The 17,099-nt window shown below is 39.3% G+C and overlaps 1 protein-coding gene across 3 annotated transcripts in view; it reads right to left on the bottom strand.

Annotated features, from left to right (window-relative positions):
• The window catches only part of uvssa (UV-stimulated scaffold protein A), a 40,480-nt gene that overhangs the window by 10,305 nt on the left and 13,076 nt on the right, over positions 1-17,099 (bottom strand). For all 3 annotated transcript variants that reach the window (XM_047340607.1, XM_047340608.1, XM_047340609.1), the window contains one exon: positions 6,051-6,174. In XM_047340607.1, the coding sequence (XP_047196563.1) occupies positions 6,051-6,174 (124 nt within the window). The remainder of the gene's footprint in view (positions 1-6,050; positions 6,175-17,099) is intronic.

Raw genomic sequence — 17,099 nt, 5'->3', positions numbered from 1 at the left:
TAGGCAAAGAAAAATGTGGCTCTGTAACAAAGTTGCTGATTGGTTTGAAGCTCAAATGGAGTGCTAAGGGGCGGAGTAGCTGTGGCTCAGGTGATAGAGAGGGTTGTCCACTAACCAGAGGGTTGGTGGTTTGATCGTAGAGGGCCTGAGGTTATACAAAGGCTGCCATCCTAGGAGTCTTCCATGTGGCCTTCACTTCAGATTAGGTTGATTTTATGTCTGTCTTTAACATACACTTTACAACACTGATGCCTGTATGACATTCTCCTTCCTTATAAGTTGTAATGTTTATCTTAAAAAACACGTGTTTTTGTTCATTTTCAAGTATTGAGCAAATATATATATGTATTTGTTATTTATAAACATTGTAATTTGATTGGTCAGACATGAAGTCAGCCAGGCGGACCTATTCTCTTTTAACAGACACATTTGTAAGTGATACATTTTTTAGTGCAAACGCTTACTGCTGATTTTGTGTATGCGCGTGTGTGTGTGTCTGTGTGTGTTCAAACACCAAGATCTCAGGGGATTGATCCAGACTTAAACACAAAAAGCCATGCACTTGTGCTGCAGGTGAGATCAGAGGGATGCAGTAAGCTGAGATCTGCCAACATGCTGATCCCACACATTATTAGGGCTGATCTGGACACTTCAAAGAGTCGACCGCTGCCACAGTGCACCAACAGATTCACACAGTGGACAGTTTTTAAACTATGTTTAAAGAGTATAGGATGGACAATTATATATTTTTTTCATTTCAATAAATGTATTAAAATATAAAAAAAACAAACTTGCTGATTTCTGTCCGAACACAACTGATAAAGTTGTAGAAGAATATAAATGTAGAAAGAAAAACTTGATTCAATAAAAAGACTGTGTTAAACGCAGGCCTTGTTTCGAATTCAAATAAAAATAACCAGAGATCTGCTGATACAAGTCTGTCAACGTCACAAAGGATTTCATGGATGCTAGAGTTTAAAAAAGACACATTTGTTAAAGGTTTTCTTGCCTTTATGGCAAAAGACAAATTCTAGTGAAGACAATACACTGTCACAAAAGATGTGTGTCTCGGATGGATATAATAATCTAAACTAACAGCATAATTCTGCCAGCTGGTTGCAGGTTTCACAGCTGATAATCCAAAAAAGCTGCAGAAATCATTTCAGGTGATTGAAGAAGGGATGAAACCATTAGTCATTTACTTGAAACCAGGATAGATCCCTTCAAAAGTTTTCAATCAGAGATGACCAGAGTCAGGGGTGGGAGCTCAGGGCAGTCAATCAACACATGAGCATCTTTCTGTTATTTTCTACTACTCCTTTTGCACTGAAGTTTCAATCTATTATTAGACTCACAGACAAGCTAAGTCCTGCATTTCCTGCATTAGCTGAGATAGTGAACGACATGGGGATGTAGGTGGAGGGCTGGGTGGAGCGTGCTGGAGCAGGGATCGGGAGGAACTGGAGGGGTTTGCTTTCAAGGCTCACATAAGCTTGAGTCCCAGATTTGTATATTGTAGCTAAATAAACTAGCTTAAAACAAAATTTAGCACAGAGCTAATGAACCCAGTGTTAATAAAAATCCTGATCTTGGTCCTGTTCACTGTGTCCTACAATATGCTACATTTTTATAACACAACCACGTATGTCAATAGTCAAGTGACGGACCATCATCCCAAACTCACCCTCTCTCCCTTCAATCATCCTGTCTTCACTCGCTCTTTCAAATACAGTCTCAATCTGCTTCTCTCACACCTTTTCAAACAAACCAGACAAAATAGCAGAAAGAAAAAGAGAAGAAGACAAAAGAGAGAAGGTAAGGGGAGAGAGATAGAAGCCAGTGGAAAGGCGGAAAGAAGTATTGATTTTCTTGGGTTAAGGAGGGCCTGTAATTAAAATGTTAATTTGAGAGAGAGATAGTGTCCTGACAGCAGAGAGAGGGATAAGAGGACTGATAATCAGGATGACACAACAGCACAGAGGGGAGGAAGAAGGTGAGAGCGGAGTACAGCTGTACACTCTGAGCACTTTATTAGAAACACCATTTCTGTAGATTTGTCAGGTGCACATTCATGCTGCCAATCTCCTGATCTACCACATCACAAAGGATCTACTGGATACACATCTGGTGATTGTGGAGGTCACTGAAGTTCATGGAAGGAGCCATGATAAGATGCTAAACTGTGACCATGAATGGACGAACATGATCAACAACACTACTCATATAGACTGTGACATTCAGAATATGATTGATTGGTATTAAGGGCCCAGAGTGATTCAAGGAAACATTTAACATCACACAACCAGCAGCAGCATGGAGTGTTGACATTAGGCAGCTCAGGTCAATGGAATCATGCTATTGATTCCAGATTGTTACTCTACCATCTGCAGCCTCAACAGAAATCAAGATTGTGTGCTGTGAGTCTGTGTCACTGCAGCCTCAGACTTCTTTTCTTTGCTGACAGGAGTGGAACCTGTCTCTGCTGTTGTAGACCATCCATCTTTTGGTTTGACATGTTGGTCTTTCTGAGATGTTTCTTTGCTCACCACAGTTCTAAAGAGTGGTTATCTGAATTACTGTAGCCTTTGTCAGCTCCAAGCCGTCTGACCATTCCCCTCTGACTTCACTCATCAACGTCTTGAAACATCTTGAAAACACATGTTACATGTTTTTCAAGGTATCAACAGGGGAAAGGAGAGAAAGAAAGAAAGTAACTAGAATAAGATGTGAACCACTGGCTGGGTTGAATAGTCAGAGGAGGACATAAAGCTCCATGATGAGACATTTTTAACTCCCAATTATTCCTTTGGTTCTGGTAATCAGATGAATAAAGTGAACATATACAGATTAAACACACCAAATACACCTGCTCCAGCTAAAGCTACATATGAACACATTTCTGTTTGCAAAGAACAAGTGTTAAACAAGTGTCACCTAATTTGTCCCAACACTCCACTGCAGAGCAGTGTAGGTCTACTCCAGTAAAAAGATATCAAAGATGAATAAGCAGAAAAGGTTTCCTAACTTGCAGCACAAAATCATGTTTTTGTAAATAACTGTCAGGATTCCTTTAAAATTCAGAAGAGATGGCAGGTGTGTGTGTGTGTGTGTGTGTGTGTGTGTGTGTGTGTGTGTGTGTGTGTGTGTGTGTGTGTGTGTGTGTGTGTGTGTGTGTGTGTGTGTGTGTGAGGTGGTAAAATCTGTGTGCGGGGCTAATAGGGGCTCATTAAAGAGGTTGCATTGTTAATTTGGTATGGCCTCTGCAGATCGTAATGATCTAGCCCACTAATCACCCTGACACACACACAGCTGGTTTGGACCCATCAGATACAATCTAATTACTTTTGTGTCTAATTGATTAGTAATGGCGGGCGGTGGGAGGAGAGAGGGACGGCCTCACAGGTAAAGAAGAGGCTCAGTGTGAATGTAACGACTCAGGAGGGGAGTACAGAGCAGGGGTCAGAGGCCACCTCACAACCACAACAACATGGCTGACCTAGCAATAACGGCACTGTCAACATGTTCTGTTATGGTGTCATTAACACACACATATAAATACAGACACTCACATAAACACATATGAATCCACATATAAATCTATACAAGGGATGGCGAGAGGTTTGAATATGGCTGACAGAGCAGCATTGTCAGAGAGTTAGTGTTTACAATTGCCTAGAGCCTTCACATGTTCACTGATAATGATATTAACAGCATTCAAATTCCACCTAATATTTAGAAAAAACATGTTGCTATGTAGCTGACACAGCAATAAAATGAACAGGCAGTTGGTTAATGACCTGAGCATTTAACCTCTAACCCACTGTGATGCCTGGAGGCTAAACATGATCCATACGAGTCCAATGCAACCACGATGCAAGAAGGACCAATACTTTAACAGGTACTGTAAATGGATGTGTTGACAAGACAATATCCATCAAAGGTACACAGGGAAAATGCTTGTGAAAAAGAAGCTATCTGTCTCCATTAAAAGTCACTGCTGCATTCAAATCAGACAAAAACAAACACTCAACCATCAGAACCCAGTATGTGAGACTGGGCCAGGTCACTACTCACTCCTTTTAGCCTGGCTAGGCTCAGGAGGCAGTTATGGTCATGTCAGTCTTGGGTTAACACTAAAAGTACTTTGTATTAGTGGCTATCAACTGATTTACTCCACTGTAACACCAACCTATGTAGGTAATCACACCAATTTTTGGCCTGTGCTTTGTTTTTGCTTTAGGTATTTAGATTCATAATGTGAAATAACTTAAAATGTACTTTTAATTTGAAAAGGGGAAATAAATTTCACTCTGTACATGTTGTAGTATAAATGTTGACAATTTTTGGCCTCACCCAGAATGCTTATGCATCGTGCACAGTAAGGAGGTATAACGCATATTTGATCTATCTCAAATTTTAAAAACATTTTATCAAGTGTTTGTCATTTTCTGCTAAAAAAGAATAGTTTAAAACTACAATCTTTACTCAAGAGTAAAAAATATTTAAAATATAAAATACTGATAAAACATTTATCGAGATAATCACTTATATCGACTTATAATAAAAATATTTATCTTGATATAATTTTTGGTTATATCACATAGCCCACATCATAATGTTTTTTCCTCACCCGTCAAGGGTAAAGGGTAGAGGATGTCACTCTTTGAACAGATTGGTAAGCCTTATGAGGCAACCTTTTTATTTTGTGAATATGGGCTATACAAATAAAATCTGATTGATTGATTGATAATGAAAACATTGGGAGACCATTATTTTACTAGGGATTTGAGTTAAGCTGGACCTCATATATTGAATTGCTAAAGTTAGATTTTAAAGTCAGAAGTAAAATTTGCGTATATTTTCATAAAAACGTGAATTATCAACTTAATCTGTAGAACCCGTTAGCATAACTAGTTCATACTGAGTTTCAGCTCATTGTATCAAGGGCAAAACGTTCCTGTTCTGGTTAATTCTCATGGTTCTTTACATCGCTCCAAAGAGCCATTGTCCACTATCTGCTGAGCAGAAAACAGCAGACAGACACAGTCGGGGAGCAGCTGATGAACAAAGTGGATCATTGCTGCTGCAGAGTCAGATATTTCCCTGAGGAAGAGGTGGAGACCCAACACAGAGCTAAATGAGAGGGAATACTGTACTTAAGTGTAATGAGGTGAACACAAACATCACTCCCCCACACAGCTGGATGTTAATTTCACTCTGTATCAGCTGGATTCGGAAAAAATCTACCAATTGCTAATAACTTCACCAGCAACTGAGAAGGTGGCGATATGTCGAGGTTGTTTCACAACTTGTGGTGGTGACCAAAGGAATTACCAACTAATGCCAAGTAATGCTTGAATCAAGATATTTTATCTTTCTTTCCAACCATGACATGTAAAAAAAATCATTCAAAATGATCTTAAACTAGAAACAACATTCCCTCACTGATCACTTTATTAGTAGCATATGTTGGTTATTGTAGTTAAATTCCATTTTCATTTCTTTGATTTCCCAGTGTTATATTGTATCGTGCACAGTGTAATCACTCACAAAAATGTGAAGAACTTCAGGACACTGACTTCATCAGTGAAGATATATGTTAAGCTGTTCTTTCTTCTGTTACTAATGTGTGTATCGCTAGAAACAGCAATCAATGTTGTGCTTTTAGAAATATTGAAGTGCAACCCATGTGCAGATGATGAATATGATGAATTTATGACAAATTAAACTCCATCGTATGAGAGATTAACCAGACCCGACTTGGATAAAATGCCAACCATCAGTCTAGCTGGCCAATTCCTTGTGGTTTCTAGGGAATTTGTTTTGTCTCAAAATAAACTAATTTGAGGAAATTTGAGGAAATTGTTCTATTCCATATTTCTAAGCTGGTTGTAACCATGTGTGTGTGTGTGTGTGTGTGTGTGTGTTTCTATGTTTGAAATTTGAAAGATTAGGGTTGCTCCAGGCCTTTTTGTACATTGACTTGCACCACTTATGCATATGTTTGTTGGATTGAGGTAACACACAAATGTTTGTGTAGTTGGACTCACCATACTCGCTTCTTAGATGCTCTGGAATGTGTGGCTCATATCCCTCTTTCTCTGGAACCTCATCAAAGTCATCATCGTCATCATCGTCATCCTCCTCATCCTGTCCGTCTGAAGAGGCCTTCATCTGAGGAAGGTTTAGCTTTTGTAAATATCAAAACTAGAAAAATATTTATTTCTTTTTAAATATAAAAAATAAGACTATTATTTGACGTGCACAATATTGTTTTGAGTGCAATGACATTGGTATATTGACATATAAGGTCTACAGATTTGTTTGTCCTGGGACCTTCAACCATATTTCAATGTCATTAGAAGACCTAGTCAACAGTTTATCAAACTACTAGTTACAAGGTTTAGAATTAACCTTCCAACTCAACTAGTGTGTTGTTGCAGACTGATTAGCTTCAGGTTATATTGTAGCCAAGACTGCAGGACAACACTCGCCCACTTAGTGTAATAAAATGGTTAAAATATTTCACTGCCTCTCTCACCTGCTGTCATTGCATTTGTGGGGCAGAAAATGTTTGCCACCTTCACCTACGAGCTAGCATGGGAGCAGGACTGTCAAAGATATTAACTCAAGAGGAAAAAGCAGCTTGGCAGTCTGATAGACAGATTATTAGGAGCTAATTATAACAAATCCAAAGAGTGGTGTGCTGAGATGGACACTTCATGATGTTTGAGTGGTTAACTCATGGGCAGAGATGTTAACCAGCTCTAAAGATTCCTTTAAGCCTTTAGCTGGTAGTGTAAGCTTCTTCATTACCTCACTGATCATTTTAGTTTGTGTATTTGGAGTCGTCTTAGTTGGATGCCACTTCTAGATATGACACTGTAACACTTTATAGCTTTAATGAACAATTCTTAATTGAAAAAAAAAGTGTGTTTTTTGAAAGTCAAAGCAGCTCTAACACCTCCATCACTGCTGTCTCAAAATCAAGTACCTCAATAATAGTCTCCAAAATTGCACTTCCTTATTAAGTGCAAAAGTGCATTTCACACTGACAATTATGGCAACATGCAGTACACTAGGGCACCCATAAGGTGTACTCAAACAGTAACAGGATGAGGGGAAAACATTGTATAAGGCTGGATCGCAGGAACGTATATTGGCATGTGAAATTGCATGTGAAGAATAGACTGTTGTCTTTTTTTTCATGTAGTGTCTCTCTTGCTGGGCTGCTGACAGTTGCCAGCCATTGCTTGGTTACAGTGGTAGTTTCCTCTTAAACTGTGCGTGATCCTTGTACGCACAAGATCTAATTTGTTCATACAGCTTTGCTTTTCTTTCTTTTCTCTTTCCTGTACTCCCCTTGGTTGTGTGATCTCTTTGGCTCTGGGGAGAATGGGATGACAATGATTGTGTGTGTGTGTGTGTGTGTGTGTGTGTGTGTGTGTGTGTGTGTGTGTGTGTGTGTGTGTGTGTGTGTGTGTGTGTGTGTGTGTGTGTGTGTGTGTGTGTGTGATGAGCTCCCATCAATGCTAAGCAGAATTTACGGTTTTTAATTTCCTAGTGAGGTTGTTAGGCATTGGCTGAGCTACAATGCAGAACACAACACTCATACACACACACACACACACACAGGGGTCATTTCCATGTCCTCAGCTGTTAAAGCCGAAGCAGCTACCACTCGTACTCAGACACGCACGTGCACATGCACACACACCATTCTAGCAGCATAATAATCACAGTGATTAGCTTTATGAGGAGCAGTCAAACCTAACGTTAAACTAACCTCTTATTCCCAAAGGCCTCTTTTTCATTAATGTGTAATACCTTTGTGAGAGAGAGAGTGTGTGTGTGTGTGTGTGTGTGTGTGTGTGTGTGTGTGTGTGTGTGTGTGTGTGTGTGTGTGTGTGTGTGTGTGTGTGTGTGTGTGTGTGTGTGTGTGTATAAGATAGAAGACTGCACTGTTACTGTTGATAAAGCCTATTAAAATGCAGAATTGGTTTACGAATGATGAGTCCTTAGATGATGATTGAAACATATCCACACAGACAACTGAACCACAGGACAGTCAGTTAACCATGGCGGCAAGTCAGTACACACTTCTCGATCCAGCAAACAGAGACCAATTAAAACACTTCATATTACAAATCAACCAGCAACCAAACAATCATTGCCTAATTAGTTGTAATTGATGCATGCACAGTGACAGAAACAAGGTGGGTGGTAAAAGGGAGCGAAATTAGGCCTCATTCATAAAATTTGGTACCTTGAAATGAAAAAGTTCATATTGTCTTGAGAGTATTTTACCTCTCTACCTCTCACACTGATTATATATACATAAAGATAATATAGATTTTGTTTCTAATTCTAAACTTCTATTAACTATTGCAGTTTTTCTAGCCCTTGCAGCACTGGTTTAATAGCCCAGAAAACTTAAAGACCAATTGCATGCCTTGTAAATCTTCTCGTGATACCACACAGAAATCAAATCTGTGAATTGAGCATTTTGTCCGTAGTCAGTGGACAGACGCAGACAGATGAGAGAAAGGATAAAAAGACAGTGAGAAGTGAGCCAGAAAAAAAATAAGAAAAGTGACTTCACATGGGATTCTCTAAAAAGAGAAAAGGAGACAGGAGAAAACTGAGTTTTTAATCAAGACTATTCATTCTACCGACAGGCAGTTCCAAAACAAAAAATATCTCGTATCTCATATTTAAAATCCTGGCAGGACGAGCAAGAGCTCACAAGAAAAGCTTCCAAAACATTGGTCGAGACTGTGAAAATTAGTTAACATAAAGAAGAAAAAGGGAAATTTAGTTTATATGTTTTGTTCTTTTTGGCACTTTGTTAAGGTGCACATTTTTAGAAAAGTTTTCTTTTTTTGTATTCTTATTTTTCCCTTGACATGAGAAAAGAGCATTTACTTTTTAATAGAGTACTTATTTATAATCCATCGAGTTCAATACTGAAATAAACATTGTTGAAATATTACTGCATTATAACGTATACGACAGTCGGTTGCTGGCTACACACAGATGTTGAAACATCTACTATTTAAATATACAGTATATTCAACTGAATCATAACGCCAGTTAAACATTATGACATTCTGGACCTTTGCTGGAGGAAATTTTCTTTATCTGCACTTCCTTGAATTTTGATTGACTACCCTAAATCAGGGGTATTCAACTAATATTTAAAGAGGTCCAGTTAGAGAAAATTTCTTGAAGCAAAGGTCCGGAAGATCATAATGTCTAACTATTTAGTGTGATATATATTTAATTAGCCTAGTAGTTGTATCAACATCTGCATGTACTAAATACCTGACTGTCAAATCAAATGAATTCAGTACGATTCAAAAACTTTTTGACAATATTTATTGTCACGTAACAAAGAACTGAACATATATGTATGATTGCAGATATGTATAATGTTCTCTCATTAACTAAATAAAAGTAGGGCTGCATTTCAAAATAAGAGAAAATAAATAAAATGTGAAAATTGTGCATGTTCAAATAAAGGGCTTAACTTCAGAAAAATAAAATAAAGGGAGCAAAAGCTTGAATTTCCCTTTTTCTGTTTCACATCTTGACTCAAAAGTCTCAACCAATTTTACAGATAATAAATCTCAACACATCTTAACAATTGAACAGTTTTAGAATCACTTTCTTCCCCTCTTATATCCCACTCCCCCACTTTGTTCGTCTGTTTCTCTCCCTTTCTCCGTCTCACTCCTGTTTCTCTCCCTTTCTCCGTCTCACTCCTGTTTCTCAACTTTCTCCGTCTCACCCTGTTTCTCAACTTTCTCCGTCTCACTCCTCGTTTCTCTCCCTTTCTCCGTCTCACTCCTCTGTTTCTCAACTTTCTCCGTCTCACTCCTCTGTTTCTCAACTTTCTCCGTCTCACTCCTCTTTATCTCTCCCTTTGTTTTCTCTACCTGTATCTCTATCTTTCTTTTTCTTTCTACCGTCTTTTCGTGTGTAACTTGCCTCTAACTCTCTCATCTGTCTGCACTGTAGAGTCGCAATGTTTACCATCTGGAATGCACAGACTTGATTGGCTGAGTGGTATCACGTGGGATGGCTTAACTCGCATGCAATTGGTCTGTGCGTTTCCTCATCCGCTAAACCACTACCGTAAAGACTACATAAGCTGCGCCGGTTACAAAAAGAAGCACCCCGTCAGGTTTTAAATCAGAACCTTCTGTTTTGGCTGTAGGTCCGGGTCCGTACGGGACGGCTTCTGGGTCCGGACTCGGACCGCGGTCCGCCTGTTAGTGACCCCTGCCCTAAATCATGTTTCTCATGTCTGTGAGGCAACATGGGTCATGGCCTTTGGGTTTCCAGTTCATCTTGCTGGTTACTTGATGTAAGTGGGTCAGTCTGAGCTGCATGATGTCTAAAATATCTACTTTGTGAAAATCAAGTTTTTACAACGTGTCCAAAAAGCAATGTAGAAAACAGCTACAGTCTATGTAGACCTGCTAGCGGTTTTCAGGACTGTGATGACTGAAAAGACTCTACAGATCTGAGCTATGTTTGTGTGTGTGTTGAAGAGATATTATCTCTGGTACGAGATGTGAGACTGCGGCAGTAGAGTGAACAGTTTTAGTCTCTAATTTATTTAGTCTGTCCCTGCTGCAAACAACAGTCTGCAGAAATCAGACAAGAACATCGATAAGTCCATGCTACCTGGCAAGCTAAAGCACGATGCCTAGAGTTTGGCCTGTTACCCAGACTGATGTGGCCACTTACAGTAGTTGTTGTTCCCCTTGCAAGAGTTGAGAACATGGAGATAATCATGATCAACTCCTATGTGAGAAAGTAGTGAGGAGAACCAAGATGCCTAAGCATCATCGAGTTTAAATGCACCAAGACAAGGCTGGAGATGACCCTCTCAGAGTCCTGAGACAAATCTATACGGGCTGTTGGACTATCCCTGACAACGTTCATCAGGGAAGAGGAGGTTTGGGCCTAGGTCAGAGTAGACCCCTGTGGAACAAGGCAACTCCTTCAGAGCGGCAAAAATTGGTAGTCCTGGAAATCCGGCATCAAGAAAAGGCAGAAAGATGTGCAAAGGCTGTCACTCAAGCCAGACAGGGGCAGTGGATGAAATGGGAGAGCAAAGAGAAAAGAAAGATCAGCAGGAAGGACCTGCGGGGAATGGAAGCAAGCCGGATCAGCTTCCTGCTTAGAGCAACCAATGACGTCCTTCCCTCGCCCAGGGATAGAGAAGGCCTTCTCCACTGACCAGGAGTGGTCAGTTTGAGCAAGCCCAAGACTGGGAAATGTTGGTGGACGTGGGCCAGCAGCTTACAGTCCCATCACATTTTGTCACTACCATTGTAGGACCAGCGTACCCTCAAGTTCGGCCTGTACAAGGCCAAAACAGTATGACGCTAAGGTGCACAACTCTAGAGTCTCTACTTAGCTGATACATCTGCTGCTGACAATCCCAGTGTAGATATAAGGGATAGTATTTATTTTATATATAAATAATATAATAATTATATATAATCTTTGCATCAAATCCTACAATATTGATAACTGCGATAACTGATATCTTTATGTTGACATCAAATCAAATGAGTCACCTAAACATCTTGTTTTAGCTGGGGAAACTTGATGTTCTGGTGCAATTAAAACCTTACAAAAGCTCCTTATGGACCTTGTGCTGGTACTGTTTTGTCATGCAAAAATCCCATGTCTTCATGTATACATGCACTAATTTCAGGGAATAAAATTAATAACCAGAATAAACTGAACTCGTCATAAAATGAAACAACAAATTCCCACAATTAAGTGACTTGTAACTGTGTGAAATGTAGAGCTGCAGTAAAATTAGGAGTAAAATCCCCCTGACTCAGATAAAACAGAGCTGTTATTACTACAAATGATCCTTTGAATCACAGAAAAGATACTGCACATTGTGAATTAGAGCTGTGAAATACTGAGACTGCATCTTGTTTGTTTCTTAAGAGAAAACCTGAGAGAATGCTCTTAAACAGAAGAGTAACACTTTAAACACCAAACCAAACTTTCTTCATTACTCCACTCCACTGCTACACTATTCATCCTCACAGTACAATAGATTCCCACACACACACACACACACACACACACACACACACACACACACACACACACACACACACACACACACACACACACACACACACACACACACACACACACACACACACACACACACACACACACACACACACACACACACACACACACACACAGATATAGTCTCTATAGGTTTTGTGCTTGTCTGCTTTAATCCTGGCTGGTTTATTCTGCTCTGATCAATGACCTAAGACTAAGAAGTGATCACCCAGCTGGAGGAAAATCCTGCCCCAACATCATCCTTTCTTCCCCTCTTTCTGCAGCTTTGTCTCTAATTCACCTTAATTTAATCCTGATAGCATCAACTGCTGTCGGCCGGCCTGGCAGAGCCGTAAGTCTCAGCGTAGAATTAGCTTTCCTCCAGAAACATTTTGCTGACGGGGAGCATGGCTAAAATATGGCCTCTATTCCCCCACATGGCTGCATGGGGGGGCTGCTTTGCATTTTAACAGAGCTTTGGTTTATTCTCCGGGACACACACTGGGAGATAATCACACAGTGCCGCAGAGATCCCCGGACGACATAAAAACTGCATCTTTAACTAAACCTCAAGATTTACCAGACAAATTAGAAGTCATGGTTTCAGAAAAGCAGGACCATGTGTCACTGTAATAGGAAAGAGACAAAACAAATATTGGTAACTTCAACATTAAATACCAACACAGATAGATAAAAAAAAACTGTTCCTGCACAGAGCAGAATGAATTAAGTAAAGTTGTTTAAGTAAAGCAGGGTTATGTGTTACTATAATGGCAATGTTTACTCAAAGATAAAAAATAAGAGGCTCCTGAAGGGAAAATAGGGAAGAAAGAAAAATAAGTAACACCCAAATAAAATAGAGCTTCGTTGGAAGTGTGTGCTTAAGATGGGACCATATGTTACCTGGGCAATAATAAAGTTTGAATGGATGTTGCAGCAACAACCATGTACAACTAATCACAACTGAACAGCTGATCAGGATCGTATTTATGAAGCTGCAACATTTTCAATTACATTTCTGAAGCGATTAATCCTTAGGTCTATAAATTTGGGGGGGGAAAGCCCACTACAGCTTTTCTATAACCCAAGATGATAAAGCCTGTTTTATCCAATTCAGCTAACAATATTAAACTACTAGAATAACAATATACTCTATATGATAAATAAATTAACAAATTTGTTGTTTATTAATTTTCTGTTGATTCACCAACTGACTCTTCATGTGAGCATTTTGAAGAATTTAAGTGACATATCACCATGAAGGACCTTTTTTTTGAAAATAATATTTATATATAATATGTTTCAAATAATCGTAATTTGTATTTTATCCCCAATATGGATTATTAAAATGCCAAGACGGATTTTCGCGTTTCAGTTGGTGTTGCATGAAGTGTAAAATATCTAACTGATGGAAATCAATTATTACGAGTATTAAAGGGTTATTGTAAGTTAATAAATAACTTGAATAATAGCTGGCTATATTAGCTAACATTAGATGTATATATCAGAAGTCTTGTCAACACAATGGTTATTTAAGTGGATGTGTGCACCTAGATGAAGCACCTGCTACTGTTCCTTTGCAGCAGTATATTATGACATTTATTCTTTAAAATATGTATTATGATTAAGCATTGTAAGTGGTGTAGATTCATGCATAAATAAAAAAAGCAAATAGATGTGTCATGCCAAGGAAAATCTTCGTATTCTTGGTCCACATTTTTAGATCTGAGAGGTGTGTTTAAAATGTAGCCTATGACATGACTTTACACATTTTATATTCAATAAAACAACCGGGTTGCCTTTGTGTTGAATTTAAAGGAAACATAGGTTCCAAAGAAGGTCTAACATGTTTAGTTAAAAGTAAGGAACAATTTTATATTCCTAAAAATGAGAAATCATAAATATAATCCCTCGTATTGCACACAGAAACTCTGGCATTGGAATCAATAACATTAAAATTATATTACTATCACCCTATAAATGACCAAAATAAAAAATGAATCCCACTAAATGAAAAACTCTGTTTTACAAGGTTAGGCTCTCATAGTTCCACTGAAAAGGAATCTCCAGCACTCAACAATTATTTCGACATTAGACCCATTGCCCCTGTGCACAAAGCCAGACCTGTAAAGAAATTGTTTTGGATAAACTTGGCTGGCCTCCAGAGCCCTGACCTCAAGCCCATCCAACACCACCCGACACCTGAGCCCGGCCTCATCATCAGTGTTCGACCTGGTGCACTGGTGCTCTTATGGCTGAACTGGGAGTAGTTCACTGAAGCCAGGTTAAACATCTGGTGGAAAAACTGAAACAGGAAGAGTAGTACGTTGAAGACTTTATATTTTTGTAATGTTTGGGTGTCCACTTACTTTTGGTAATTTAATGTATGCTCAGCATAAAGATACACTACAGAGTTATAAAATGTCAGAAGAGGATTAAAAACTGAAGTACATTCCCACAGGTGTCTTGCTTATTCAGCTTCTAAGGCATCTCCCCCTCTCTCCCCTCCCTTAAATAAGACTCTTATCCTTTAAAAAAATGATGTGAGGGCTCTGCCTCGGACAACTGCTCCCCTGACTTCATTTGTCTCTTGGCAAGTTTGATGGCACTGCATTTAAAAACCCATTCAATCTTATAAACCAAAAATTAAATGTAGTCGACTGTGATGGGCACTCAGTGCATCTGCTATTTATATGCTAATGTACACTCAGCCTGCCAAGGTCTGGCAAATTATTACTGCACAGCCATAAGTCAGGTGTATGGCAGGGAGGGGAGGGGCATGTTAACCATCACACACTCACATGGAGGAGGGGAGGAGGACGTGAAAGCAGAGGGAGATGGGAGAGAGGAGGAGAGGAGGGCAGAACACAAGGGGCTGAAAAAACCTTTAGAGATGTCTCCATTGTCTCCCTTGACAAGTTAATATAACTCTCCACCTGGTTTCACACACACACACACACACACACACACACACACACACACACACACACACACACACACACACACACACACACACACACACACACACACACACACACACACACACACACACACACACACACACACACACACACACACACACGACTGAAATGGAAATTGTCTTTTGGGGATGCTGAGTGTCTAATGCCACCATTATCACAAGACATTTCCCCAAGAGAGAGCAAGTGAGAAACAATTAGCTTAATGAACTCATACACAAATTAATTTCTAAACACAGTCATTTTCCTAAGAATATATATATATATATAGAAATGAGTGCAGACTATTGACATTGACACTGTACTGAGAGATGTTTTATTAAAAAAAGTTTCTGAAACCCGCTATTAGGCAATTTTATCAGAGGCAGGGTTTCCTAAAGGACAAGTTCAAAGACCTTTAAGAAAGTAAGAAAACGTACAAAAAAATGTTGTTAAAACTGTCAGAATGACCTGACTGTAAAATGTAAGGCAGTTAATATTAGAAAACAATCTGATGCTCTGGCTTCACCTGATTGTAATCCAATTTGGAGGAATCCAAAGCTCCCATTTCTAAACCACTAATGAGAGCCAGGAGGAGTGTTTGACAGAGTGTCAATCACTGCTCGTGCACAAGTTATGTTTCTGTACAGCAGTGTTGTTGTAGTGGTTTACGACATTGCATGCGTTAGCCACATATCTGATTCAAAGGCAATGATAATTCTAAAACGTAATAAAGCATTTGGGCTAACGTAAGCTTTTTTTCCATTATAACTTTTACTGGTGGTTAGGGCTTTGTTATTACATTTGCAACGTTGCTGAAATCATTGAATCAGGCATTCTCTATGTTGTTTTTTCTGGTTGCTGCAGTTACAGCAGTCAGGACATCAGTGGAAAGGTAACTCAAATTCTTAAATTTTTAGTTACCCCTCTTCTCATTTTACGAAATCTTACCAACTGCATCTATAACTGACAGGGGTAGTATTGGTGAAGCAGGTCAAAGACAAATAAGTGCTGATAGAATCCCAGCAATGAGTCCGGAAATTAATGGTTAACTATGGATGACTAACTTGAAAGGATTTGTCTGTGTGCCAGAGACCTGTCAATACTGTGGTTCATTCTGAAGAAGGCCATAACAAAATCTAATACTAATTAAGACAATTAGGAGTAAAAAAATGTTTTAGAACTCCACGAACCTCAATAGCATAAATGATTAATTTGAACCAGCATTCAGTTCAGGCTGGACTGAGCAAATCTGCTAGCAGCCTGAACCTCCCTGCCCTATTAAAAAATAATTTAAATAAAGCTAGTACACCTTCAACAGAATTATTTTTTTTAAATATATCTGTTCTGCTGAAGAGACTGAACGTGCTGCCTCTCATTGATTTTAACATATTTACAAACTAATTAGGCCTTAAGCTTCCATTGGAGTCTGACCTATCTAGGTCTTGATTTGCCACAACATCCCACATCTCTATTACCACCTTGCACTCCTATTCATTACAACATAGAAAGGATCCCATGGGATCGTAGACTAATGAGAAAAAAGCTTTCCACTCCCCCTGTTCGACTGCCTCCTCTCTGCTGCTCAACCCCATTATACGCCTCGACCCCCAACCTTCACACACACACACACACACACACACACACACACACACACACACACACACACACACACACACACACACACACACACACACACACACACACACACACACACACACACACACACACACACACGAGAGAGAGAGACGCATCCTTTGTCTCTGGGGAGCAGTCAGCTTATATGATGTATAAGGTGACATCTTTATTTCACTAACCTAGCCTGGCAGGTCTATTAGCCAGTCCAGAGCTTTCCAAACCTTCCCCTGTCACTGAGCTTATTCTCAACTGTCTAGTTCACTTCCCCCTCCCAGTCTGTCTCAATCTGTGATCAAAATGGTCATTATTATACATTTGTGCCGACTGCCATAGTGAAATTACACAGTGCTGTTCTTAATTTTACTGAGATGTCCTGAAAGCTCTATTAGGACA

Source organism: Hippoglossus stenolepis, chromosome 7, assembly GCF_022539355.2.
Source record: "Hippoglossus stenolepis isolate QCI-W04-F060 chromosome 7, HSTE1.2, whole genome shotgun sequence".
Lineage (NCBI taxonomy): Eukaryota > Metazoa > Chordata > Actinopteri > Pleuronectiformes > Pleuronectidae > Hippoglossus > Hippoglossus stenolepis.
The sequence above is the reverse complement of the archived record's forward strand: the minus strand, read 5'-3'. Positions and strand labels throughout refer to the sequence as shown.